Here is a 27,707-nt window from a genome sequence, read left to right as displayed (position 1 = left end):
TCTAACAAATGTGGTGTCCATAGTTCTTAACTGATGGTTCAAATCTTGTTCAAATCTTAACAAACTCCCTGACAGACAGAAAATTAGAGAGCCAAGCATTAAGAGCAACAGCAACACGATATTCAAATATATTTTGACACATACTATACATTTTCTTCTGACATACATCTGCACAGACTACAGTTGACAGAGTTGAAATTATTTTCACATTAAAAAAGGTAACAGCATGGTTCTGTTAAAGATTGACAAAAGTTCTAGAACACATGGAAAAAGTGAGTGTAAGAAAGGGGATACAAGAGCAGACAGAAGGACAGGCCTCAGCCTGGGTGCATGTGGTGCTGCTGACCGAGTGAATTCTCAACCCGTCTGACCAAAAGGAAACTCATTTTGGGGCCCTTGCTGGCGTGAGGATCCAAGTTTTGAGTCCCCCTTTCACCGCGTACGCTCGTTTCCTCCCTGCTCCTTCTGGAGCACACATGCACCAGACGACAGCGCTCAGCGCTTCCCCTTCTGAGGGAGGAAACTGCAAGGACCAATGCCAGCCCCAGTCATGGCCCTATACCCAACTTCTCACTCCATCTTGTCACTCTGTGTTGAGACATCCTGAAGGAAAGACATTTTGTACCTTATTTTCTACACAAAATAAGTGTGTGCTTGGGGTGGGGAATCCAATCCAGAATGACCTCTGTGGCCTTTACATCAAGTTGTCAGGAACCTTAGTGTGACATGGAGGACATTTTAGGAGGAAACCAGAATACCCTTTAGTTACACGGGGAGCAGACACAATTACATGACCCAGTAGTTCTTCCACCACGAATGAATGGCACATTTTCTATAACAAAGCAAGCCCATCAATTGTGGACATTCTGTATAAAAAATAGGTTATTCAGCTTCTTTGTACAGTGAGCACTCAATTCTAGAAGCAGTTGCTAAGACACAAGCATATCTGACATCATCGTGAGTTTTGAGCACACACACTGGAAAAACCAAGTAGCCCCAGAGCGTCCCCACAGAAGGCGCGCTGCTCCCGCGCATGGCGGCAGGTCTGCGCAGGCCGGGCCGCCTGGGGAAGGCGGAGGCTGCACACAGCCAAGGAACAGCAAGACAACACACAACCCAACGGAGAACCCGAGTGGCTCGCCCGTTTCAGAAACTGATTTTGATTCTGACTTATCACGACACAAGGTAAAGAGTCGAGGGAGACCTAACCCTGGAAGCTCAGACTCCTTCAGAAAACTGCAAATCTACTGGGACATGGCTTTTGAAGATAATATGATGACAGGCTGTAAGGGAGACTGAAGGTCTAGGAGACATAGAAGTCGCTAATGTCCACAGAGGTACGTGTGCTAGCATTATTTACTAAAAGAGTCACATCGTTTCTGTCAATCTTGCTTTTCACTCGTTACAGATCCGCATAGACTCTATCGCTACCAAAAGCTTCCTTAAAGTTCTGTTTTTGGGCAGGAGGAGGGTGCTCTATGAATAGTTCACCGGACTATCAAAGAAGGAGTGATGAATAAAAACTCAACTTCTCGCCATCGGCAGCTGGGGCGCTCCCGGCCTCCGCCTTCACAGACGGGAAGCAGCAGAGGGGATGTGCTTCTCCCGGCCCCGCGTCCGGGACAGGCGAGCCCTGCGGGAGGGCCCGGGCCCGGCACGCACAGGAGGAGGCTGCAGGGCACAGGCCCCGTTTCTCAGAATAGGTCAAATCAGTTGTCGTTTTAAAATACAACTCAAAAGATCATTTTCATTAAAAAAAAATCCACACATGGAAACCAAACAGCAACTCAGGATATTTATCAGGTTACATCCTAGTTGAATTCTCCGTGAACCGTGTTTTCCATAAGCCATCTGCTCTCTTCCCAACAACCAGCAGTGAGTGATGTCAGTGAGCAATCTCAAGTGTGGAGTGTGCACCGCCTGTGTTCCTATGCTCCTGTCGCCTCCCACAGCTCGCGCTCCCTCTGACCGACTAGCGCGCAAGCATCACCTCCCAGTAACCAGCTGGACCACGTCCAGGAAAGGGAAGAACCCAAGTAAGCGGGTGGGCTGTGAAGAGGCTCACTCATCGTAACCAGGCCTACGAGTTCAGAAGCGGGAGAGAGACAAGACTCAGAGGGTAAGAGAGTCTGCACACAGTTCAGAAGAGAGGTAGGTGGGCCAGGTCGGGCTCAAGTGTTGGGTCCGAGAACACAGGTGGGGGTCCAGGCCCTGTTCTGTCTTGCACCTGTTAGGATACACGTAAGGTCTAGCCCCTCTCCCCAGCCCATCGACGGGTTCAGGCTAATCTGGCACACTTCTAGCTGCCCCTAGAGGACCATAACCTTTTCTTCAGCATCTCGCTTTGTTCTCTCCTCCTCCTGGCGGCGCCGCTCCTCCTCCTGCCTGGCGCGATCTTCGGCTTCCCGCTTGCGCATCTCTTCCAGCTGCTGCTGGCGCCTCCGCTCCTCATCCTGTAACTAACAGCAGAGTGACTTTAACCTCCGCTCTGCGCACCCAGCAGCACGAGGCGCACCGAGCACACACAGACACAGGACACACACACAGTCACACACAAGATACCAGGTGAGAATCACTGCTGGAAGACAGTAACGCATACACATCTTAGCGCTCAACAATTTCAAAATAAGTTCCCTAAAAGCGTGGTCCCCACAGGTCCATAATTTTCTCATTAACTGTGGCTCAAAAAAGAAGGACTCTGTCTCATGCGTGCACACATGAAACAAGTATGATTCTTATATTAGAATAAATGGAAGTTTAACCAGCTCCTGTAAATCAGCAGACTCGAACAACGGACAAAACCCTCAATTGATGGAACTCTGGAACCCACTCAACTCCCCGCTGCCCTCTTCCCCTGTACTTCCTGGCCTGTGCTCCTGTGCGGTGTGGCATGCAGACTCTGGCCTCCCCAGGGTGGGGCGGAGGTCCCAGGACATGACTACAGCGGGACATGGGTCTGCGGAGAGCCCCACTGACGGCAGCCCGCCTCTGCCTGGGCACCAGCCTTCTAGCACGCTGGACCGTGGCCATCCACTTTCTTTGGACCCCATCCCGGACTTCAAGAATCCCTTCTCAGCCCAGGGATACCCCCAAACCCTGAGTCAGAGAATCTGAACCTGGAGTTTGGAAGGAACCTTACGTTACCTCCTTCTGTTACATGTCTGCCAAGTACTTATCCGCTGTCTGCATTACGTCTGCCGTCTGGGGACCTACGGCCTACCTCTCCGAGACAGGGCACTCTATCTTCAGGTAATGACTAGTCAAAAAGTTCTGTGCGTCTAAAATTCATCACCTGATGGTTTGCTTTCTATTTTTTGTCATTCAGGTTCTGGTTTTGAAACAATACAAAACAAATTTAGTATCTTTCCTTCACACATAAAATTGCTTTAGGATATCTTCAAAAATCTACGATGTAGCCGTTTTGGTTTCTGGCTCCTTGATCCTTCTGGTCATATTTCTCTAAGCACCACAGCTTCAGGGTACCTTTGACCAGAACGGAACCAAGCAGGATGCCCCTCTGTTGTTACAGGCCAAGATAAAGGCAACTTTGGAAGCTTGCTTCTGTTTCTGTCGTCTGTGACAGAGCCAGCCTGTAGCAGCGCCCACAGCCCTGCACCACCCTCGACATCAAGAGGAGTGGATGCAAAATTTAAAAAATGAAAATGTAACTCAACGCCACCTAGTTTAATTGCTAAAACCATTGCAGGAATCCCTTACATAAAATCGCTCGTGGTGTGTTTCAGTATTTACAGAATTACTAGTTACTGCACAAACTGTTCATAGCAAAAAATAGAAACTGGACTTGAATTGCATTTATCTTTATTTTTTTAAACAAAAACCTAACAACTTCACTCTTGCCTGATTTCTGTGGAATAAACACTGCATCTGGTGGGAAAGTAACAAACTGTGTCACTAGACTTTTTCATGTCAGCAAACAATTTTAAAACTTAGGAAAAAAATGAAAACTGCCTTGTCAAGAAGACAAATGTACTTAACTTTCTCTTTTAGTACCATCTAGAAATACCCCCAGGAGGGAGGGCAGGGGCAGGCGCTGCCGCCTGAGAAGCACAGCACAGAGGAAGAACTGTCGCCGGCGTCCTGCCCTGGGGAGAGCCCCCCACAGGAGGAGAGCCCCCCACAGGAGGGCTCACAGCCAGCGGCATGAAGACTGATCAAGCATGGTATAGTCATCAGTCCAAATTATGAGAAACAGTAAACAAATAAAAATAACAAAATAAAACAGCAACTGAGAATATTAAATATTCTACAGAAGAGTAATTTATGGAAGAATGTAAAACTGCATTAACGAACGAAGTTTTTCTGTTACCCAATAAAACACGAACTAATTCATCACATTATACTTTCTAGACCTAATTAAAAACAAGTCTGAGCAAGAAAACCAGAATCCACTGAAACAGCCCACTCATTCTTTTAAATTAAAGAGGAGTATAATTTTAAGAAATGAGAACAGCTACAATTCTCGTCATTACAGGTACAGAATGCTGTCTTACGAACCTGTAAACGGCCTCCTGTTAAAAGCCTTCACTCCCCTAAATCTGGATGGGGGCAAGGAGACGACGTCTCCTGGATTAGGTTCGTTAGTGTCTACTTTTCAAGTCGCTAATGAGCCAGTGCGTCAGGACTGGGGTAGCCTCTCTCCACACTGGGGTACACTGCTTCATGTCCTCTCATCTTCAAATCACAGACTGTTCTGCTCTGCCTATGTATGCCGCTTTACTCTACCTTCCTCCCCCAAAACCATTAAGGACAGAACAGAGAATCCAATCTCCTAATTTACTCCAAATAATAGCTCAGAATGGTACGCTGAGCTGACATTCAGTAGCAGTTAAAGGGCAGTTCAACTTCCTACAGATTTCATGGCTGAGATCTGAGGACAAACTATGTTCACACTGGAGTTAAATGAACAGGAGATGAGCTCACTGTTTTACAGGAAAGGAATGCAAAGTGACAAGTATGAAAGCTGTCTGGTAGGAAGTTATATTCAGGGGAGCAGATCTGAATGGCTGGAAGGAGAATTCTTACAGAATGAACACAAGACAGCCCAGACTAAAGCTATTCTAAACCAAGAACTAAGCTGGGATTTCAAAAGCCAGTCCTCTAAGCCTGAACCAGTTTAGCTACACTGGAGGTCCTCATTTCTAAAAAAGGCATTTTCAGGTTAAAAAAAAATTATGTTCAAATCTGTGTTTATGACTTTATACCACAAAACATTAAATTGTATCTTGAATTTATAGTATAAGCCCCATTAAGGGAGACAATCACATTGAGATAACGGAATACAAAACAGGGCCAAGGTGTCCGTTACTTTTTGACATTTTCACTGAAAATACCACTAAAAGTCTGTTGAGCAGGTCGTCCTTAAGAACCTGGGCAAGGCTTTTCTGCCTATGTTCCCACCCATTAGGAACACCCTAAAATTTTTAAGCACCCCCCGCCCATGAGCAAGCCCTATGATCAGGCCACTTACTACCACTGGGCTTTGGCCCCTGACTCGGGTCCAGAGCAAGTCCTCAGCCACCAGCCCCACACCGAGCGCGCTGAGGAAAGCCATGCCCATGATGCTGGGCACTCCGTCAGTGAGCTCCCCTCCCTTGGCACAGGCCATGCCTCCGCCTCTTCAGTGCGAGGAGAGGGACAACTTGCTCAGGAGCTGTAAGAACTATAGCTTAGCTGCTCCAACAGTCTAGTGGCAGAGACGAGAAGTCAGCCCCAAGTAGGCCGTGCAGCTCCAAGAGCCCACAACACGCACCCGCGTTTCTCTTCCCGCAACTGTCGTATCTGACACAAGCATGTGAATTCTGTGTTCTACTCCGAAACACAGGCAAGTTGGTTTTACTAGGAACATACTCTCCTCTTACTTCCTGGAGTAAGACGGCCCACCCTTCACGTCCACTGCCCACTCCTGCAGCCAGGTACTTCTGTGTGAAGAGGCAGAGAGCAGCCCACCTCTCCTACAGGTAGCTCTCTCCGAAAGTGCACCTTCCAACGGGGTTTCTGACTAACTCTGCTTTCAGTCCAACCCCCTCTGTGCCCAGGTCGCTCAGGTCTGCCCAATTCCCACCGTCCCATGTGAAGACCAGACAGAAGGGCAGCTGACAAGGGCAGATCTAGCCTGGGCCTTCACAGGAGGAAAATAGGAGAGCCACTGAGATCCCTGAAAACATCCCTTTGCCGGCACTACCCCACGGTGGAGGGATGTCCCCCTGAGCTGTCAGGTCATCTGAGTCAGCAGGTGAGCCGTCACAATGGCACCAAGACACAGCCTGAGACCAGCCAACTGAAAGATCATCAGGTCACGTCCGTTTCTAGTTGAAAATCGGTCCCTAGCAAGAGTTTCATGAGCACGAGACATTTTTGTGTAGCAGAATTTGAAATAAATATAACCTCAGAAACTCTGGTTAGAATCCCGACCGCCTATATGATGTCAGGTCAATCTCTTCAACACTGGTCTTGTCCCTCTGTTCTACCCACATCACAGGGCTGTCATGAGGAAACAAGAGAGTAATGTATGTAATTATCTGGCAACCTAGGGCAACATAGGCATGAGCTGCACATCCTGTCACTGGGTAGAAGGACTAGCTGCCCTTAGACCTCAGTCAGGGGAAGCTACAGGGACGGCTGATACCACCCACCCCAGAGCGCAGGTGTGAAGGGGAGGGTAGGCCGGGGCGTGGGAAGGCGTGGATGGAACAACAGCACTTCGCGGCCACGGGAAGACTTAGGACGTTTCTCTAAGGCACAGGGGAGCTGCTGCTGGGTTCTGACGACTCCTGAGACCTAACGTCTTTTAACTAGGACCCCTGTAGCTGCTGTGTTGAGAAGAGCCCGTACGGGAACAAAGGTAGAAAAGGGACTCAGCAAGAAGTCCTTTGCGGTGAGGAAATGGCAGTGGCTCAGGCCAGTGTGGGTGTCTGGGGATCAGATTCTGAGAAAGTAAAGCCAGTAGAATTTCTCGATGGAGAGGACTGGGGGTTCTGGTTACTAAGGTCCACAGACGGGGCAACTAGAAGAGTCTACTGAGATGGGAGGGCCGAAGGCAGAGGAGATGAGCAGCGTGGCCGGCGGGGCCGGGGACAGCAGGCATTTCGGGGAGAACACACTGGGGTTTGCGAAGTGTTGTCTGACTCCCCGTGGAGGTGTGACACGGGCAGATGCGGACGGGTCTTTCGTCTGAGAGGGCTTGGGCTACAAATGGAAACGGGGGTCCCGGATCGGGAGGCGGCCCACTGAAAGGCCAGAGGGTGAGCAGAGCCAAGCCTGCCGAGGCGCGGCTGCTCCGGGGCACAGGACCCGCTCCACTGAGCCCAGTCATCACTGCAAACGTCCCGTGACGTCCTGTCTGAAGAGCACACTGTAAAAGCCGCACAGGCTAAGCTTCCTATGGCCTGGTCACACCCGCCACCCGCATCTGGGAGAGAGGACTGACGCCTAGCAGAGGTCGCCCCGGACAAACTGCCAACTCTGACGGAAGGATTCTGTAGATGACGACACTACTGGTAATAATATTAATGTTCACTGGGAAATTAGGCTAAGAAATGCTCAGAAATGTGGTGGCTAAAGTCAATATTAATACTCAAAATAACTACCTTAAAGAAAGAAAAACTCTGCACTGTGTCTTTAAAATACAAATCTTTGTGTAACCCTTTCTCCTTAGGTACTCTTCGTCTGTCACGTCATCTGCACAGAGGACTCTGGCCGGGCCCACAGAGCTGGGGAATCAATCCGTCAGGTCAGCACCCGGCGCGGAACGGACACCCCGCGAGCGCGTGCTGAATGAGCCTCTGACACAAAGAAACCACGCTAACGCGCGTCTTCCAACCACCTGCCGTACGTACACCCCACCACACAGAAGCACGGCAAGAACGTACATATTGTGTCTCCTGTGGGAAAAAAAGTAAAGCTAAAACAATATGCCCTTCGGCCATCAAAGAGGAGCTGTCTCCACGAGTGAGTTCTCTCTGGAGTAACAGTGCTACCACACTGTTTCAATTAAAAAAAAAAAACGGAAGAAAAAGGGTGGGCTGTTATTTGGTGAAAAGGCTAGCAAAGTCAGACCTGGACTCAGGGACTGTTTGTAGTCCTGTCTGATGCTGCCCGTATTCATTTAGAAGACAACCAGCAAAAAATGACCTCAAGTTAATGTAACAGATGTCAGCCAGTACATAATTCTCTGGCCGATGACACAGGTAACAGGTACCAGAGCATTGTAGACACTGAATGAACAACACAGTTTGCCCAATACTGACATCAAACACAGAGAATTCACGATAGAAAAGGACTCCAGCATTTTTCGGCCAACAGTAAACTGGTACGGCTGATGAACTAAACTGAAGTCCATGTGAAATTATTAAAGGAAACACAGAATAAATGTTTACTGAAAAGCTCTCTTATTCTACCAATAGACAGTAATATCCTAGACGGTTACATCTTAATTGGCAAAACAATGTGAATACCACTTCAATTGAGTTTCTAATAGCTGATTATTCAAAATCTATTACCAAGGTACTAAGAATGAAATAGTTCATTCATCGCAAAATTTCTTTCATTTGCTCATGTATTTATGATTATGTAAGAATACACAGAATCAATTTTATGACTAAAACTGAGAAAAGGTCAAAAACCATAAACGAACAGTAACACTTAAAATTAACGGAGAAAAGCAAAGAGTAACTAGATCTAAACACATTGAAAGGCATGCTTCCCGAGGCACGAACTACACACCCTGCTCTAGGACACCCCTGGGAACGGGTCTACTGGAGACACAGAACCACCACCACTGAGAGAAAAAAAGAAAATCAAGACAGGAAAAAAGTACCAAAGGGAAAGAAATGAGAACATACCAAATCTAGAACAGAGATTGCTGGCAGAGCAGTCTGCTGCAGGTAACAGAGAAGGAAAAAAAAAAGAAAGATGAGGTGTGAAAAAAGTCCAGTTTAGACCTGTCTTCCACCACCACCGGCATGCTTGCTGCTCCCATGCTCCATCTGCGTCTGAAGGACAACCTGATGGGAACAGTACACGCTACACACCAGCTTCCCGGACTCAGAAATAGGAAAATGTCCACAAATGTATTAAACACTTGAGTTCATTATTAAGGTACATGGAAGAAACTTTAAAAAGTATAATTTCCCTGACCTCTCTTACTTGGGAGACTAAGATATCCATCTTAAATATGATTAATGATAAATACACAGACACTTTTCACGAAATTATCGTAGAAACCTCCCAAATCTCTAATTCATACTAAGAGGCTTTGAAACAGTCACTGTTTGAACCATTTGGAAAACCTGACAGACTTTCAGTAAAAGTTCACTGCGGAGAACAGCTGCAGAAACGCCACGATGCGGTGCTAACTTCTCACCACGGGGCACAGTTACCACAGTGAAGGCTAACGATGTCTACTTATCTCCCAGAGACATGGGTTTCACTCTCAGTGTGGCCTCAGCACGCGGCACGCTCTTCTGTTCTGGGGGGTGAGAGATCTGAGGCCGGGAGCACACTCAGCTCTTCGGATGACCCGCCACTAGCGGCACCGGCCAAAGCAGGGGACCCTGCACTGAGCACTCAGACGCCGTGTACATGGGCGAGGCCGGAGTCCTGACCCCAGAGTGGAAACCACACAAACAATTCTAACACTGTCACTGATCCGTTACTGCAGCTGTTCTTTCAAGTAGAACAATACTGATGGTAAGCAGAGCTGTTTTTAAGGACGTTTATTACTAGTGACTAGGATAATACTAACAGAATCATGTCACAATTAACATTTGGGCTTTTGTTTAAGACACCTCTTGTTCCAGCTGAATTTTGGGCCAACTTCCACATACTGCTTGCTGAGAATATGTGCATAATAAGAAGTGTGTGACATGTTTCAGGAAAATAATTCACAGGACAAACTTGAAAAGGGATCAGACTGCTGGCTTTATGTACTAATAATTATCTAAGATTAAGCTGCATCATGATGTGGGAAGACTGAAACGTCTGACTTAACAATTATTTGTTTAGATCTCTGGTACTGACAGTATCAAATCAAAGTTGCAATTAGAAACAAAATCCAAAAGTCATGCTCCAGGCTGTCCTTCCCCAGAACCCTGCACTGTATACAAACTCACTAACATGACAGGTCGACAGCACTCTGCAAATTTTTACTGTTAAATGCCTCTCTGTCAACAGTTCTCTTGACAAGGTAACAAAGAATCTTAAATTTGGCACTTTAATGATCTACTGTGTTCAACGAACACAAATTTCACTTCTTTTATTTGAAAGAAAAGAGCAAGTTACTTTTATCCACCGGAGAAATAGGAATGAACTAAATTCTCAGTATCTTTATACTACCACTCAGACAGTCGTTCAGTGAGCATCTGCCTTGTCAACCGTCTGAGCCCTCTGCAGAGTGCCTTTCTGGGAAGGACAGGAAGACCGTCACTCTGAGGTTCTCAGCCCTCTTCTCTGTTAGCCCCCACCCAGTGCTGGGGTCAGCAGATGTCCCGCCACCCGTCTGGGAAGGACATTTCCGGGGCGCACAGCACTCTCGCTGCCCGGGTCCTGTATGGCTCTTGTTTGACCGCAGAGCTGCGCCGTTAAGACAGCCTACGGCCCACACAGCCTCAGATACTCACTTTCTGGCTGTTTAAGAAAAAGTTTTGCCAACCCCTGATGAGGATTATTAGTGGTTACTAACAAATTAGTGGTTATTAACTCGTTTTCTCAACTGAAGTGTTAATGAGAAGGACAACTACGAGTTTGCTCGTTAAAACAGCAAAGTCCCATGTGGATGGTATTTACTTTTCAACGTCTGTGCCTCTAACCCTGGCTCACTCTGCAGGACGCCAGCTAGCAGCAGCAGGTACCCCACGCGAGAGAACAGGGCCCTTGCCAAGCCCCCGGGAGCCTGGGCGTGGCCATCCCACGAGCGACACGCACAGGTACGCATGCCCACAGCACTTCTCCCCTTTACCCTTGCTCTCCGCTCAGCCTCAAGGCGCTGCATGATCAGCATGGTATCCACGTCATCGTCCTCCTCTTCCTCGTCATCCTCGTCCTTCTGTTTGGACTCCTGGAGTCTCTTCTGGAACTGCCACTCCAGCATGAGCTTCCGCAGGCGGTCGTTCTCCTCCGCACTGCGCTCGGGCTTGCTCTGGAGCTCGTGGATCTCCCTGCTCAGCATATCCACGATGTGCATCTGCTGCTGCTTCTCCAGCTTCTCCCTGGCATCCCGCTTCCACGGGTCTGGGGACAGACTGTCTCCCGACGACAGCTCCTCTTTGCTGACCGTAATGTACTGTAAGTCTCTGCGCTCAATCGTGCGGGGCTGCTGCTGGGGCTGCAGCTCCCGAATGACCGTCTCCTGGGGCCTCTGCAGTGTGGACGGTTTTTCTGGCTTCACGTGTGGGACGGTCACAGGAGAGAACGGGGCCGGGTTCAGGGACTGGGAGCGCATCTGGCCCAGCTTCCGCTCCTGCTCCCTGCGCTTCCTGTCCCGCTCCTCTTCTAGACGGGCCTTCTCCTTCTCATACCACCGCTGGTGCTCCTCCCGCTTCCGCCGCTCTGCGGCCGCCGCCTGAGCAGACGCGGGTCCTGTCTGGCCGGCAGGAGGCGGAGGGAGAGGCAAGTCCACGGGGATTCCGTCAAAGTCTCCGGCATAGTGTGTGGGAGGCGGTGGCGGTGGCGGGGGCGGATCTGTTTGGACAGGCTGGGAGACGGCCGCGGGCATGGGCTGCACAGCGGCTGGCGTCTTCCAGCGCCCAGGGCCGCTCTTGGTCAGAGTGGACGCGGGGGTGCCTGACTTGGAGGAGTGGTCCAGGTGCTCTTGGCTGGAGGTGCTGGAGCCCACTGAGGAGCTCTGATGGATCCACATATCACTATCAGACTTGCGATCCAAGACTGCCTCGATTTGATGCCTCTCTAGCTGGTATGCTTTATCCTCCCGAAGTTCCTCTTGGGAACGGGTAACACGCTGGAAAAATAAAAAAGGGAAACTGTTCTATTTCAGCCGCTTAGAAAAAAATGACTAAAAATACATCTATCTTATCTTCAGGGAGAACACAGTTTAGGGAAATCGTTAAGGGAGTGCTGAACAGAGGCGGAAACCGTCCAGCTCTGTGGGACGCACGACATGCGGCACCATGTTGGGGTTGGGGGGTCAGTGCTCTTCTAGGGAATCTCTTTATCTGCTACAAACCAGGGGGAGCTGTACTTCCTGTCTGCATCACTGGCAAACACACACCCACAGCACAGACACGCAGGTACTTCATGGACAAGCATGGCCTCCCCGCTCTCACACGCATCTGCACTGTGGTTCCTCCCGCAACTGACGGATCAATGTGTTTAGTGCAATTACATGAAAAGCAACAGGATTTACTTCCCCGTAGTAAAATTCTGAGTAAGAGTCATGATCAAATCTTAACCACGCCAGCCATGGTTCCACCAGCTGATGACTGGCTTTGGGAAAACTCCGGCAGAGCTGGGCACATGCCAGGACAAGCCAGGCACCTGGCTGTCTCTGTTCCTGTCTTAGAAAGGTACAAAACACAGTGCGTATATGTGGAAAAGACCAAAATGAACACACTCTTCCAAAGGGCTAGTCTCTGCACAACGGCATGTCTAAAGTAGTTTAAATTGAAAGAAATGATTCACTATGATGTCAAACACTTTTTCCTGTCCTATTGATGTGCAGAAATTAAAGATGAAAATCTGGAAAATAAGCGCTTTCCTTTCCTTAAAAAATAAGCCAACAACAAAAAAATGTAGCCTGATAGAAAAATGCAACATTTATTGCCCACATTTTGCTATAGCTGCACTATGCCCACAGAAACCGTTTCTTGCTTGTTGGGCAGTGTCCAGACCCTCGAACCAGGCAGGGGTTAGGGGCACCGAATGCTGGGTGGTCAAAAATCCACATACAACTTCCGACACCCCCCCCAAAACTTAACTACTAACAGCCTACTGTTGACTGCAAGCCTTACAGAAACATCAACAGTCAATCACCACGTGTCTGGTATGTCTTATTATACACTGTATTCTTACAATACAGTCAACTACAGAAAAGAAGATGTCATTAAGAAAACCATCAGGATGAGAACATACATTTACAGCAAGCACTGTATTGAAAAACATGGGCATAAAAGTGGACACGAGCAGTTCGACTGATGTTCAAGTCAACAGTATCATTAAATTTCCTGCTATTTGTAGAACAGATACTTTTAAGGTACAAGATCTCAGACGTCCTGCCCTAGACTCCCCATGGGCTCTTCTCTGCCACAGCACTGAGCCTCCTGGATCACTGCTCTGCTCTCCCTGCAGACTTCATGTGAGCCCCTGGTGCCCTTGTTCCATCTCTCCATGTATCCCCTGCTAAGTCCTACCCTGAGGGTCAGTCATGTCAGGATCCACATAAGTGACGTGTCAATGCGCTGACCTCTCAGCTCCCTGACTTCCTCTTCTATTCTCATTTATCCCCGAGGTGAGGCAGAAGGAAACGGCAGACATACACTAGGAACCAGGGGGCTTAATAATGGTATTCCCATAAAATAGCAGAAAACGTGTAGATGACCTTGACATAGGGGAAGGAGATCTTCTAAGGGTTAACAAAACACGCTAGAGGAAGCAAGGCACACAAGTACTTCATTGTAAAAGAGAAATCTGGAGGAAGACCTCTTCTCTGCTAACTCCAGCTCACTGGCAGAGCCGGCAGGGGGAGGGGGGCAGAGGAGGGCATCCAACGGTCCCAGACAGACTGGACTTGGGGTACTCAGGCCTCCCTAGGAAACAGGCAGGATGGCCCCGTGGACAAGACGACAACATCTGTGACCTCAGGATCACTTCTTGCCCTCAGAGAATGTGGCTCCTCTTCCCTGCTACTCGTCCGGACCTGCCCGCGATTGTGAGCCCTCCTCTGTTCTCCCGGCCTTCTTGGCTCAGCTCGGCTGCACCTCCTCCCTGGGTTCCTCCAACCACCCCAACTAAAGCGCCACAACCAGAATTCACTACCCAGGACCTGTATTTGTTACATATCCTAGACTGTGCCTATCCCTATGCATATACTTGATTTCTTCTCCCAGTCTTTCACAATGCAACGTTACCTTTCTTAAACAGAAAATCCCATCTGATAACTTTGTTCCTCACCTCAATGACTCAGACTGACACTCCCTTCTCTCCTAACTTGGATAAAATCCAATTTCTTCAGCTTATCACGTCAAGTCCTTGCTGTGTGTGTTTCCAGGCTGCAAAGGCCTGCCACTGCCCCTGCCCCGAGCCTGGTTCCTGCTCAGTGGCACATCTCTGTGCCTTCTCCTTTGGTCTGAAAAGCTCTTCTATTCAGAGAGTTGTAATGCGGGAGCCCAGGTGCTAGTCACACCTAGACTGAAAGGTAGCTCTGCAACTCAGTGAGGACCCAGATCACTAGCAGGGCTTCCTACACTGTATGGACTTTATCCGTCTCATTTCCCAATCACATTAGTTTTATGGGCAGGGACCACGGTTATGTCTGCATCCCAGTGCTTGGACTGATACAAACAAAGAAAAATACACACCACTCATTTTTCACTCCTTGAATCATTAATCCTGCCTCACAAACTGTAACGAAGGTGCACTATTACTAGCCCTTCACTAATCAAACAGCAAGGGAATAAAGCATTCTTTTTCATATTTAGTATTCCTTCCTATCCCCTCTTCCTCAGTTAACCACGAAACCAGGAAAGAAAAAAGGTATCAGTCTCAGTGCTGTCCTCCAGAGAGTATCAACGTATCTCCGAAACCATTCAGATTTTACCCTGTCAACCGGCTTATCTTTGCAGGCTGTGAATGTTCATGGACTCCTTCTCTCTAACCTGAATTGCAATACTGGAATGATTACTGTCTGGGTGCATGTGTGGCTTCTCCTCGTAATTTGGCCACTGGTTCTGAGGAGGAGCCATCCGGTCCTGGGATTTGGAAGCTGGGAAGGTGAAATACTCTCTGGTGTACGTCTGAGTGGGGATGGGGTAGGCCTCAGGTCTAGGTGGAGGGGTCTGTTCCTGTAAAATGGGAAGAAGAAAGAAAAGTGAGCTTTTGGCAATTTATACATAAACTGATTTAATTTCCAATGATCTGTTTTTTTAAAATATAGTAGATATATTTAAAAATGTGTTAAAAATTAAAAGTGTTCGATCCTATACTGAGAATAATGAAAAACATTTTATTTTGCCCTTCTTAACTTAAAGCTAATTTCCTTATGTTACAAATGAAGCAGCCCTCAGGAATTCTCAACACTGCTGACTCTCAGAGTGAACGTGTGAGGAGACAGTTTAGGGATTCTGCCTAAGTATTTGCTGTAGTGAGGGTGTTCGCTTCGTCCTCCCACCTCAGTGCAGAGGTTCCCAGTGGAGACAGACGTTATCTTAGCTGTTGTTCCGGGGGCGTACGTGCTCTTCCCTCCAGGGCTAGGAGGCTGATCTGTTGGAAGGAGTCAGGGAAAAGAAAGTTTAACATGAGATCAACAAACTCGATGTCACACGACATGAGCTCTGTAAGGCTGGTGACCATGTGTCACACATCTTCCAACTGCCAGTGAGGAGTCAGCAGAGACAAACAGCAGCCACGTGACAGAACAGGGCTCAGCGCACCCACTCCTCTCTCCTGAAGAATCAGAGCCCAGAGCTACCAAGTTTCATCTACAGACCAGGGACTGGCAAACACTGCTGGCAATGGGACAGACAATAAATATTTTAGGCTCTGCAGACCTTGCATATCCTTCTATCGATTCTTCTTCTTGTTAACAACCCTTCAAAAGTATAAAAGCCATTGGAGCTCCTGCTGGCAGCCAGCCAATTCCTTAGAGACAGTATCAATGACTCGTCTCGAGCATCAACTGAATGNCTTGTTAACAACCCTTCAAAAGTATAAAAGCCATTGGAGCTCCTGCTGGCAGCCAGCCAATTCCTTAGAGACAGTATCAATGACTCGTCTCGAGCATCAACTGAATGAAAGATGTTCTAACCCAGCTTTTATTTTCTATTGGAAGAACATTACTTTTTTTTTTTAAAAGATTTTATTTATTTATGTGACAGGACAGCCAGCGAGAGGGAACACAGCAGGGGAGTGGGAGAGGAAGAAGCAGGCTCCCAGCGGAGGAGCCTGATGTGGGGCTCGATCCCGGAACGCCGGGGATCATGCCCTGAGCCGAAGGCAGACGCTTAACGACTGCGCCACTCAGATGCCCCTGGAAGAACATTACTTTTGATATCTCTCACAAAAAGCACATGTCCGTTGGCCAGTTATATGCACGTAATCCTATGGTTCTGATCACTAAGCATGCACGGGGTGCCCCAACACTGACAGTGACCATGCATGTCCAGGCCAGGGCAGGCCAGGCAAAGTGACTCCTCTTACTTGCTACGTTGGGGCTAGAGCGGTGATCAGCCCGGTTCTTCATCAGCCTGTCGTCGCCTGGCAATTTCTTCGGTTCACTGTATTCTGCCCAGGGCAGCTGAGGGCTCTCAGGTGACCCGTTTGGAGCTGAATTATTATAGAGCTCGAAACCTTCACTCTTTGGTCGGGGTTTACCTGAGCCACGACGGTCTGAAACTGAAATCAAAGTGCATTCAGGCTCCCCTCATTTGTTCAAGAATTTATTTTAAACACCCAATTTATTAGTCTTCAAAGAAAGACTTTGTATATGTAGATTCATCTACAAATATTTAAAATTTCATAAGACCTTATTTTTAGCAGAATAAATAAGGTAATTTTTTTTTTTTAATCTAACAGTAAAATCTTTCCAGAGAATCTTTATTAAAAGCAACATTTAACTGGCACTGATGGGAAAAGGTGCTCTTTCCAACCTATTTTCTCATAAACCCCACCTGTTAAGTCACAAGACTATTTTGAAAGTAACCTTTTTTTAAAAGTGAAAGATAAATACACTTCCCTCACTTTCTAAAGCACATTAATTCTTTTAGTAGCTAGCAGGGCCAACAGCTGGTGTGACTGTCTATGCTCTCCATCTGGCTTCTGGATCTCCCTGTGCAGCAGCCTGGGTGTGTTCTCTGTTCTAACAGCTTCCCTCTGACTTCTAACTCACAGTCTGGTCTGCTTCTTGGAAACGACTGGAAGCTGCACCAATACGGTACGGTCACGCGAGTAAGTAAGAGATACGTGGGTCGAGGTCTACACTACAACACACGGTTGTGTTAAGATACACTCTCTGTTTATTCCAGGAAACAGTAGGCCCAGGTTCTCAGAAGCTTTGGTTGCTGTCGTTGTTACCATGAGGTCGACTTCAGGTCCTGGACTTGGCCAAAGCCCCCAGATCACTGACCGATGGAGAAGGCAGCTCCATCAAGGCCAGACCTAGTGGCTGTGCACAAAGTTAGCAAAGTAAATGCAAAGTATATAATGATTTAAAAGATAATGTGAGTCCTAATGGGTTTTTCCCTGTGATTTCTGAACTAATCCTTTTTAAAAAGCCCTAAATCTACTGGTTTTACTCTGAGATTTTTGATATCGGTACAAAATCATGGTTCCCACCACAGATTACCTCATCCAAATAATTGAGCTTTTAATTTAAAGTGAACTACATATAACAGGATAATCATGTCTTGCACACACAGGACTGAAGTAACTATTCATATGCACAACACAGACGTTGTTTCGGTAGAGAATCCCACTTGTGCTCTGAAGACGTTATATCCCACATCACACTGGCTACGACTAAGGGCCTAGTGCGGGGCAGACGGAAATCCTCCTGCAGCCGGCCAGTCCCACGGGGGCTCCTGGGGGGCAGGGACCTAGTGAATCATTGCGTGGCCAGATCCTGAACACAGTTCTTGGCTACTTGTCCTGGGCACCCTGCTGAAGTGCTTGGAGCCCCAGCTGGGATCGTGAAAGCAACAGGACCTAACCCACAGAGTTTATGTGGCTACAAAGAGAAGGTCAGGACGGTAAAACGCCTGGCACGCGGTGAGCGGGCGCTACAAGCCAGCTACTGCTGGCAGTAGCAAAGGAAGAGAAGGCACGCAACTCTCCACAAGGAGCTCTTACTTCTTTGCATCATCGGGGACGGCTGATTGAGCAGGGTGGCGAGGCCGTGATAAATTGCTCCCTGCTTTGCTACTTCCAGTGTTACCACAGAACTTGTTCTTGTCATGAGTTCTGCCGCCCTAGGAAGAAGACAGTGGCACAAACGTAAAGAAAACGAAATGCAGTGCCCGCTCTTCACAATGACAGCCTGTGACCAGAGTGACCGACCGCTACACTGAATAACAGTTCCGACCTCCAGACAGATGACCTGCTGCCCATTCCTTCCTTTAAAGATTAACGAAGCACACATCTCCTGTTAGCACAGTAAAAATGGTAAGATGATACTCAAATTCCCAGGACGTGCCAAGAGTACGTTTTTTAAGCTTCAGAGAAACTGCTCCAAACCAAAATACGTATTTATAATCTGCTAACAAATGAGGCGTCATATACACTGTCTTACATTTAAAAAGGTGAGGAGTAAGGGCACAGCTTTTTGGCATAATTTTTTGTCTTCAAATTCCAAATGTGAAATATCCCTAAACATGTTAATATTCAGCTTTAAACAAATACATAAACGATACCTTTCTTGAGAGAGTCCTACCAGACTTCGTCCGTCCACACTGAGGAGCTGGTCACCTGCAGCCAGGCGTCCATCCTGTGTCACCCAAAAGGCACATGTTTTGGACAGTGGGGACAGCCAGGGCAAAAAGAGGAAGAGGAAAGTCAATCAGCCAACAGTCTACACGGTGTTTTATAACTACAAGTATCAGTGGGGCATCGCAGGTCATTTGCTGAGTAGGACACGCCGAAAACTTACATCTTTAAAAATGATACTAACCACATCCGCAGCACCTCCTTTTACAACAGACTTGACATAGATTCCGAGTTTATCTTGACCAGCACCCTAAGCAAAAACAAAGCAGGAAACACTGCTTGAAAATACAGAGTTACAAATACAATACTCAGTAAAACAAAACAAAAATTAAAAAAATAAAACTAGTACATAGATAATTGTAACAAAAGTCCTGGTTCCTGTTTTTACATGAGAATTAGAACTAATAAAATTAACACACTACTAGGTAAATACAAAGAAACAAACAGGAAATGTATCTACTTTAGGTTTCTAAATCAAGGAAAAGTACTCTTGAAAAACGGATTATTCATAAACCAGCTGATGAGACAACTAAGACCTGGCACCCTAATGGAAATTCCAAATAGCTCTGACGGTCCTGGGTTTCAGTGAGAGCTAAAGCTACCCTCACGACGTAGACTACTAATCACTTTTATACAAAAGCAATTTATTATTGTATTTTTATATTCCGATATTTGCCTATATCCCCTTATTATTTCCAAAGCTGTATTTTAAAATTTAAAACAAGAAAAAACTTCCTGTGGCATCTAGGAAGAGAGACTTAGGTAGTAAGACAGGATTCTGTGGAAAATCCTGTGCACTGGTTCAATTGAAGATCGTGTACTGCAAGTTGAGATGAAGACGGAGCTAGGAGCCCCAACCCACAGGCCCGTCTGGACAAGCAGATTCTGTGCAACAGCTTTAAGGAATATATACAAGTCTTGTACAGAATCACCAACATTCTACTTGGACATTCCAACTAGAACCTAAAAATCCAATATGGATAATTTATTGGAACGACCGCAGGAAGCACTCGCATGAGTGAAATCTCACTTGGATAGTACTGCCAATGTTCCACAACTGAGGATCCAGTTCTCAGCTCAGGGTAATTTCAATAGTTATGAAGTACTGTGTCATAAAAGCAAAAATATAAAAGGTATCCCAGGGAGTTGTAAGGACAGTGATTTCAATAAATGACTTAATTGAAACAAATTTTCTACAACACTCTGGAAGTACATAATTTCCACTTTCTCCGTTTTGCTAACAGAGCCAGTTTGGAGAGGACAGTCTGACTGGGGAGCTCTGCTGAAGCCTGTCCCCGCTCTCCCCTCAGAGAAAATCCAGCATGTAGGATGCCACTGTTTTGTGACCCTAAAACCATCTATTATGTTTCACATTATAAAAATGGCATAGAGTGTATCAATTTAACAAAACAACTCAATTTTGGGAAACAGTATGTTTCAAATTTCATGTGGTTACCTTACCTGCGAGCGGAGTTCATAAAAATTCTACACAAGGTAAAAATCAAACCCCTCTTTTTCAGCTCCCCACCCTCTGGCCTAGGTTTTCTCATCTGTTCCTCGGTGTCTGTCTGTCCCTTGACAACTACCATACCCCCTTGTTGCACATCTGCCCAGCCCCAGACACCCGACTGCCTACAGACAGACGGGTGCCCCTTAAAAATCATCCAGGACTTCCAACACAACAGGATAACCAAGTGCAACCTGAGACCTCTGCCTGGTCCTTCTGACACTGACACACACACACACACACACACACACACACACACACACCAAAAAGCACTGAGATAGTTGGCCAAGCTTATACTTTTTTATAAATACATGGTAGGCACTCAATAAATGGCAACTTTCTGAATTTTAGCATGTCACTCACTTAGCAAGAGAGCAACAGAGCAATAGATACACCTTTTATCTGACTTCACTCAGGCCAATCCTGGGTTTCCCTGAACCTAGGGACCTAGCACGCACTTGGGGAAATTACTCGTAAGCCAGCCCCTACCTCCAGCCCATCCGTTATATGACGCATGGTATCTCCTTGCATGTAATCTAATTAAATGATTTTTTCCCCAATACAGTCCATACTTTTATGTAATCTGCAATTGACTGCTTAATTCAACAACTCAGCTGTTTAAATGACAACTTCACTCCTTCGACAAATACTCGCTGAATACTTCCTTAGCTGTCCTAAGCTCTGCACACACATCCGTGGACAGAGCAGACAAACGCCCCCTGACCTCATGAAGCTTGTATTCCAGAGTAACCTTCTCTGTAGCGTCTAATAATTCCGACTGGGGCACTGAAAATCCCCCTCTTCTCTTCTGCAAATGCTGCAGGGTATTTCCTTACAGCTAATACTTGAGGCCAGACCATTTCTTCAAAGGTTCTAAGAGCATAACGACCTGCTCCCTGTGTTCTCCATCTGACTGAGAGCAAAGCAGTGCTCACAGCATTTCAGGATACAGTTAGTGTGAATGGGTGGGCACTTACATCTTCACGACGTAGTACAGATCATAAAAACTGTCCTTTTAAGAAGATAATTACTACCGTCTTTGAAAAGAAAAATGTTTACCAGTAATACTAATAATATTGTTAGTAACAGTGATATAAACAAGATACCAAATATATACATTTTTTAAATTTTTAAGTTTTTTAAAAGATTTTATTTATTTGTTTATTTGACAGAGACAGAGAACACAAGTAGGGAAGCAGCAGCAGAGGGGGACGGAGGAGCAGGAGCCTGATGCGGGGCTCGATCCCAGGACCCTGAGATCATGACCTGAGCCGAAGGCACACACTTCACGGACGGAGCAACGCAGGTGTCCCCCAAATACATATATTTCACAATAATAAACCAAGACCTCCCCCATTTCTGATACTCTTTATAAGAGATTATTTTTATTATTATTTTTAAAACTTATTTATTCAACACAGAGATAGCGAGAGAGGGAACACAAGCACGGGTGAGCTGGAGAGGGAGAAGCAGGCTCCCTGCTGAGCAGAGAGCCCCATGTGGGGCTTGATCACAGGACCCTGGGATCATGACCTGAGCTGAAGGGAGACACTTAATGACTGAGTGACCCAGGTGCCCCTATAAGAGATTATTATTAATAATGAAACAAATAACATTTATTTAGACAAACTGTAACAGAACTCTGTCTTTCTTAAAATCACAAAACAGAACGATAAAAGAACAAGAGAAAAAACATGTTGTTTCTCCCTATGTCAAGGCCCTGCTCACATACTCTCTGCTGGCTGATGGTTAGCTCCGTTGTCACAGTGCCCACTCTGGGAAGGGGCCTCTGTTCCACACTCAGAATGAATGGTAGCTTCACTGTGATACCCCTTTCTGCTTTCAGCCTCCTCGTTCAGACCAGGAATCACACCCCTGAGGGGAGCTACCAGGCCCCGTATTCCATTCTAGACAACTAATACACATTTCCATCCAGGAGACTCCATACGATGTGCAAATACTATGAAAGTGACAGGAAACCCTGCAGCACCTTTCGGGAGGATGCTACATGCGATGTGAGGTTTACAAAGTCTGTGTTCAAATACTCAGGTAAAACTGATCACATAATATAGGCACTGGACAGCATCGTGACCGTTACATCTTTAAATACAGGCAGAAGTTTCCAGCATAAACCTCCCAACAGTCCTGGCAAGCCCTCCGTGTGACTGTCCCGCTGGTCCCCTCTGTGCAACCTGCCGCAGGAGCCCCTTCCTGAAGCATGCCACGTGGGGCTCCTGACCCAAGACTGGAGCAGCTGCTGCCCCCTGAACTCGAGTTCAGGCCCTTGCCCCTCTCACAACACACTAAGCCTGATCCAGATCCTCCTTCTTGTGCCCTCATTCCATCCTGTTTCCGTGTTCCTGCCTTTGTTTATGTTGTACTTTCCACACAAAACGTCTGATGCAATGTGTCTGCCAAAACGCTTTCGTCATTTGACTCCTGGGCTCACCTGCCACTACTGGCCAAGCCACACAAGCTCTCTCTCACCTACGTTCCTGGAACAGTTCCTCTGTCCTGTATTCCAGCTACCGACCATACAGACAGCTCTCCCCGTCTCCCTTCCCTGGTCGCTGCTGTCTGTCCTCCTACCATGTGGTCACTGCAGTCCTCTCAAACCCTACCATAAGGCAGTCCAGAATCTTATTGAATGAATGCATTAGTGTTAGTATTCGTGGGTCAGGAAGCAGTTGATGCAGCTATCACAGAATGACTTGGTAACACTGGGACATTCCTGGTTTAACAAGTTAGGAACCCTAAGCATTTCAGACTATGGTACCACATGTACTCTTTCTGGAAGAAGCTATCTTCCATTACAGTTGGGTAATGGATGATGGGAAGGGCATAGCATTGAAGAAATGCTATTATTTTCTTACATGGTGGGAATTTTCTAAGTTCTAAGCTACAATCACGTCTTTAATTCCAAGTTCAATTTATCAGTGTATCTGCTACTCGGAAAAGGAGATCTTCATCTGAGGAATTATGAGACAATGATTATTAGAGACCTCAATGGCAAAGACCCAGTAGGCTTCTAAAAGGTCCTTTTAAGGTTGGTCATAAAAACGGACTTTAATTAAGTCACTGATGGTGCATGATTAAATACATTAAAAAAAATACTCCTGGGAGAGGGTGATACACAAGTGAAGAAGGTGGATCTAGAATATTCTTAAAGAGGCACCCAAGCTTTGGTTAGCATTTGAATCTTACTAATGTGGTCTCAACCTTGCACTGCTTACCTAGAAATATTCCTTATTTAACAGACCCACTGCTTACATTTCCATAAACACACTGCCATTCCGCTAACCTTTAACTTTCCTGTTGACACGGTCCCTTTAGCAGACCTACTCCACTGGAATTCCCTTCCCTCCTTCCATTCTGGTCCCCTCCCACCTCTGCTTATTTGAATCCTATCCATACTACATGTGCAGCTCACAGTTACAAACTGGACACAAAAAACTACAACTGCTGTACAGAGAAATGACCAGTTCCACTGGTAATTATTTTAGAAAAACAAAGTTACAGATGGATACTCAGAAATCAAAGAAGTCTAAGGAATTTATTTTCTTAAATATTTTATTTATTTGACAGAGAGAGAGCGCGCGAGAACACGCACAAGCAGGGGGAGCGGCAAAGAATTCTCTGATGTGGGACTTGATCCCAGGACCCCGAGATCATGACTTGAGCCGAAGGCAGACGCTTAATCAACTGAGCCACCCAGGCATCCCTGAGGTCTAAGGAATTTCTAACCATACACACACACACGTGTGTGTATATACATAAAATCAACATGGGTAGTTACTTTCAACCCAAAACACCACCATCTCTGACCAACTCTAAGGGGACCCAGTGCCTCCATCTGGCCACAGCGGCCCTGGTCTGAAACATCCACCTTGGCAGGCTGGACAGAGGGGCATATAGTGCTGCTTCATCCCTGCTAATGGCACACGGACTGGGAATAGGTCAGCTCTAGGGAGCACCGAGGCAAACTTACCCTCCGTCAGGCTGCAATAACTCCTTAACGTTACAAAGCTCTCACTACCTGCCCCACTTCATCTGAATAAAAATAAGATTATACACTATAATGATAATTGTATAAAACAAAATTACTTCAGAAGCATTAAACCACTATGTCTTCTTTCTGAAGAATAATGCACACACTAACCCAGCCTAGGAAGACTGAACTTTGTAAGGCAAGTCCACTCCTTTTCCTTTTTTAAAGATTTTATTTACTTATTTGAGAGAGAGAGAGTACACGAGCTGCGGGGAGGGGCAGAAGGAGTGGGAGAAACAGACTCCCTCCAACCAGGGAGCCCGATGCATGGCTCGATCCCAGGACCCTGGGATCATGACTTGAGCTGAAGGCAGATGCTTAACTGAGTGAGCCACCCAGGCGCCCCAAGTTCATTCCTTTTCTAATTAAGAAAGGAAAACGGGGTCCAGAAAGTTTTTGCTACTACATACCAACGTAACACATCTGTCAGTAAAGAAATGTATATATGAGCTATATAAACATTAACCAAATGTTGGTGGAATGGTATTAGACACTATTAAGACTGCTGTCCGGTATGGTGGCCACAGACCACGTGTGGCTTTACTGAGCACTCACAATGTGGAAATGTGGCTAGTCCAAACTCAAATGTGTATTGAGTATACAATATACTCAGATATCAAAGCTCTGTAGGGAAAAAAGAACCTAATTACCTCATTAATGACTTACATTCACTACATGTTGGAATCATAACATTTTGGATATACTGTATAAAATAAAACACATTATTAAAATTAATTTCAGGGTTTTTTAAATGTAGCTAATAGAACATTTAAAATTACTTTTGTGGCTCTCACATTCTATTGGACACCACCATTCTGAAACTACAGATTTTTCACACTATATGTTATTAGTAGCCATGGGTACTAGCAATAAATTTATAATTATGCAGATAACTGAGTAAAAACAAGATTTTAGCACAAGATAATATACATTATATATAACGTTATACATCCTGATTTCCAACCATGGGAAGAGTAACCATAATCACTAAAATGGAAAGGCTAAATAATTTTAAGGATTACTTGTTTAAAGCTACCTAAGTTAGTATTTGAAGGTATTTCTGCATTTTTAGTCTTTTATTTGTAAAATTAAAAGATTAATCAGAATCATTCAGAATTATTCATTCCCACTTAACAAATCAAATTCCTTTTTATTTTTCTTATTTTTTAAAAAGATTTTATTGATTTATTTCAGAGAGAGAAAGAGAGTGTGCACAAGCAGGGGGAACAGCAGAGGGAGAGGGAGAAGCAAGAAACCCCGGTACCCCTCAAATTCCTTTTTAAAAAGGGTCTCCTGGAAAGCAGTTACATATTTTAAAGGCACCAGGAATTATGAATCACACTAAGTACAATTTTGGACTTTAATTAAACTAATGAGAAGTAAATTTTTAAGCATCAAAGCCACATTTTCCCTTCCGAAGACACTCTGAGTGACATGGCGGTCCAGTGCTCGAGCTGCTGTTTGGCGTCTGTGCTCTACAATATCATTCCAAACTCCTAGAGAGCAGAGAGTGTTGACCAAATATGTCCCAGTCAGGCCACGCAAAAGAAATGCAAAAGCTAGATCCTTAGTCCTTAGAAAAGCAATTAAAATGGAATAACAGAGATCCCAGGTGTGATCTTAGGATTTAATCGTAAGTGCGCCTTGAATCTGCTTCTCTTTCCTTTCAAAGGGAAAGGAGGGGTTGGAGAGGGAGGTGGGATTACTGAAGAAAAGGAGGGCAGGGCACCGGGAAGAGAGGTGTAGCAAAGTGTACTGGGGTTTCCTTGTGGAAAACGGCAGAAGAAGAACGGCAGTAAGTTAACAGAAAAGGTTCCCAAACAGAACGATTGAGGCAGAAATAAGAACTCAGCTGCTACACACCGCACATTCCCCAGAACTCGACGAAATGCACCCGTGGCTCGGCTGCTTACGTGTCAGATGAGGACCGGCTGCCCCCGAAGAGCTAGTCTCTGCTCCCACTGGCGCATCTTCGAGAAGACGGAGGGTGAGGTCCTCTCACCTCGGGCACAGATACTCAGTCAGGAGGAGCCTACGCCTCAAACGCTTAGTGGCCAACTAAGTGTGTGGGGGAGTATGATATGACTAACAGCATAAAAACATCATTAACACACAAGCCAAAAAAAAAAAAAAAAAAGGCAGCAGCAGGAGGAAGGAAGATATGCCGGCAAAGAGTCAAGCCTATTGTTCCCAGGGCTGGAGACCTAGTGTTGGCTCTTTTACTAAAGGTTCCAGAACAACAGTGGGCCGGGAGGACCTGTGAGCCCAGCAGTATTTAAAACTCATCAGGATGTTCGGTACGACTCTCTGCCCATGTGCTCCCTTCTCAGGGTCTGAAAGTGGATTTATTTCCCATCAGACAAGGAGTTCTGATTCGTAAAGTATTAAAATTCAGACAAGGGTTTTAAAAACATTGAAAAGCTCTTCTTGGTGGGAATTACCTTAATTCTGAAACAATCAGTTTTAAAACTCGTTCTTGATACACATTCCACCCTCAACAACTCTGGAAGTACGTGCCAGGTGCTCCTGGACAGGTGTGGTGCCATAAACAAGTCCACGCTTGGTTTCCATGAGCCAGGCTCCAGGTCCAGTTCTGTTCCACTGCTTACCCTTGGCACAGAATACAGAACACATCCCATCTTTCCTTTCCCTCTTTATGAAATGAAGGAAATGAACTACACAGGGGACTCAAGTTGGGTCCCTAGATGGGCTGCAGGAGGTCTGCGGTGTGTGTGCACTGCATGAGCACAAGGGTGCAGGGCTTTTCCGAGACCTCAGGGTGGTCTGGAAATGAAAGGAGCAAGACCAGTGCAGGCGAGCTCCTGGCTTCTGTCCACTGCTCATGCAGGTATGCCCCGTGCAGGGAGGAGATCTGACTCCCAGGCCTCGGCTGAGAGCAAGTGGGCGAGGCTGAGGCAGAATGAACCTTCCCCAGACTGGGACACTTCACAACCACAGCCGATCCCCTGCATCCAGTGAGCCATATAAAGATCCTTTCTTGCCATGTGTCCTATCACGTGAAATGGTTCTGCTTCAGAGCTTTAACGTTTCTATTATGTGACTACTATAATGAAATTCAATAATTCCATCAATCCAAGAAATTAGCACTTAGACCATTATTATAAAATAGGTAAAAAGTTATTCTTTGATATAACTTAATTTACTGTTTTGCTTTTAGAAAAAAACATGAAACATTATTTCCAAATTCATGAACAATAGCTATGGAGAGCACTAGTCATTTCATACAACAGAAGAAATTCTGCAGTCACACTGGGTACTTTGAAACTGATTTTAAAAAGGAACCAAATCTCCTGACTTCATCTTTTTGACTAGGTCTTTCCCTCATGGTCACAATAAGACATTAAAGAATGTGAGAATGAAGGTCTCAAATTCTTCAAGGGACTTAATCGTAGTTCATGTCAGGAATTTACTCTTCAAACAGTGAGAAGGTGGTATATTAATAAAGACTGTTTTCATCTTTTTAAG

At 46.1% G+C, this 27,707-nt stretch overlaps 1 protein-coding gene across 16 annotated transcripts in view; it reads right to left on the bottom strand.

The window, feature by feature from the left end:
• The window catches only part of AFDN (afadin, adherens junction formation factor), a 98,070-nt gene that overhangs the window by 7,102 nt on the left and 63,261 nt on the right, over positions 1-27,707 (bottom strand). For 7 of the 16 annotated variants that reach the window (XM_019799120.2, XM_034669461.1, XM_034669465.1 and 4 more), the window contains 9 exons: positions 18,851-18,916; positions 18,594-18,667; positions 18,034-18,152; positions 16,387-16,581; positions 15,359-15,450; positions 14,847-15,032; positions 10,976-11,974; positions 8,862-8,897; positions 2,325-2,459 (listed from right to left, as the gene is read on the bottom strand). In XM_019799120.2, the coding sequence (XP_019654679.2) occupies positions 2,325-2,459; positions 8,862-8,897; positions 10,976-11,974; positions 14,847-15,032; positions 15,359-15,450; positions 16,387-16,581; positions 18,034-18,152; positions 18,594-18,667; positions 18,851-18,916 (1,902 nt within the window). The remainder of the gene's footprint in view (positions 1-2,324; positions 2,460-8,861; positions 8,898-10,975; positions 11,975-14,846; positions 15,033-15,358; positions 15,451-16,386; positions 16,582-18,033; positions 18,153-18,593; positions 18,668-18,850; positions 18,917-27,707) is intronic. The other 9 variants (XM_034669463.1, XM_034669467.1, XM_019799123.2 and 6 more) reach the window with 3 other exon arrangements.

Source organism: Ailuropoda melanoleuca, chromosome 10, assembly GCF_002007445.2.
Source record: "Ailuropoda melanoleuca isolate Jingjing chromosome 10, ASM200744v2, whole genome shotgun sequence".
In the NCBI taxonomy this organism is placed as follows: Eukaryota; Metazoa; Chordata; class Mammalia; order Carnivora; family Ursidae; genus Ailuropoda; species Ailuropoda melanoleuca.
The sequence above is the reverse complement of the archived record's forward strand: the minus strand, read 5'-3'. Positions and strand labels throughout refer to the sequence as shown.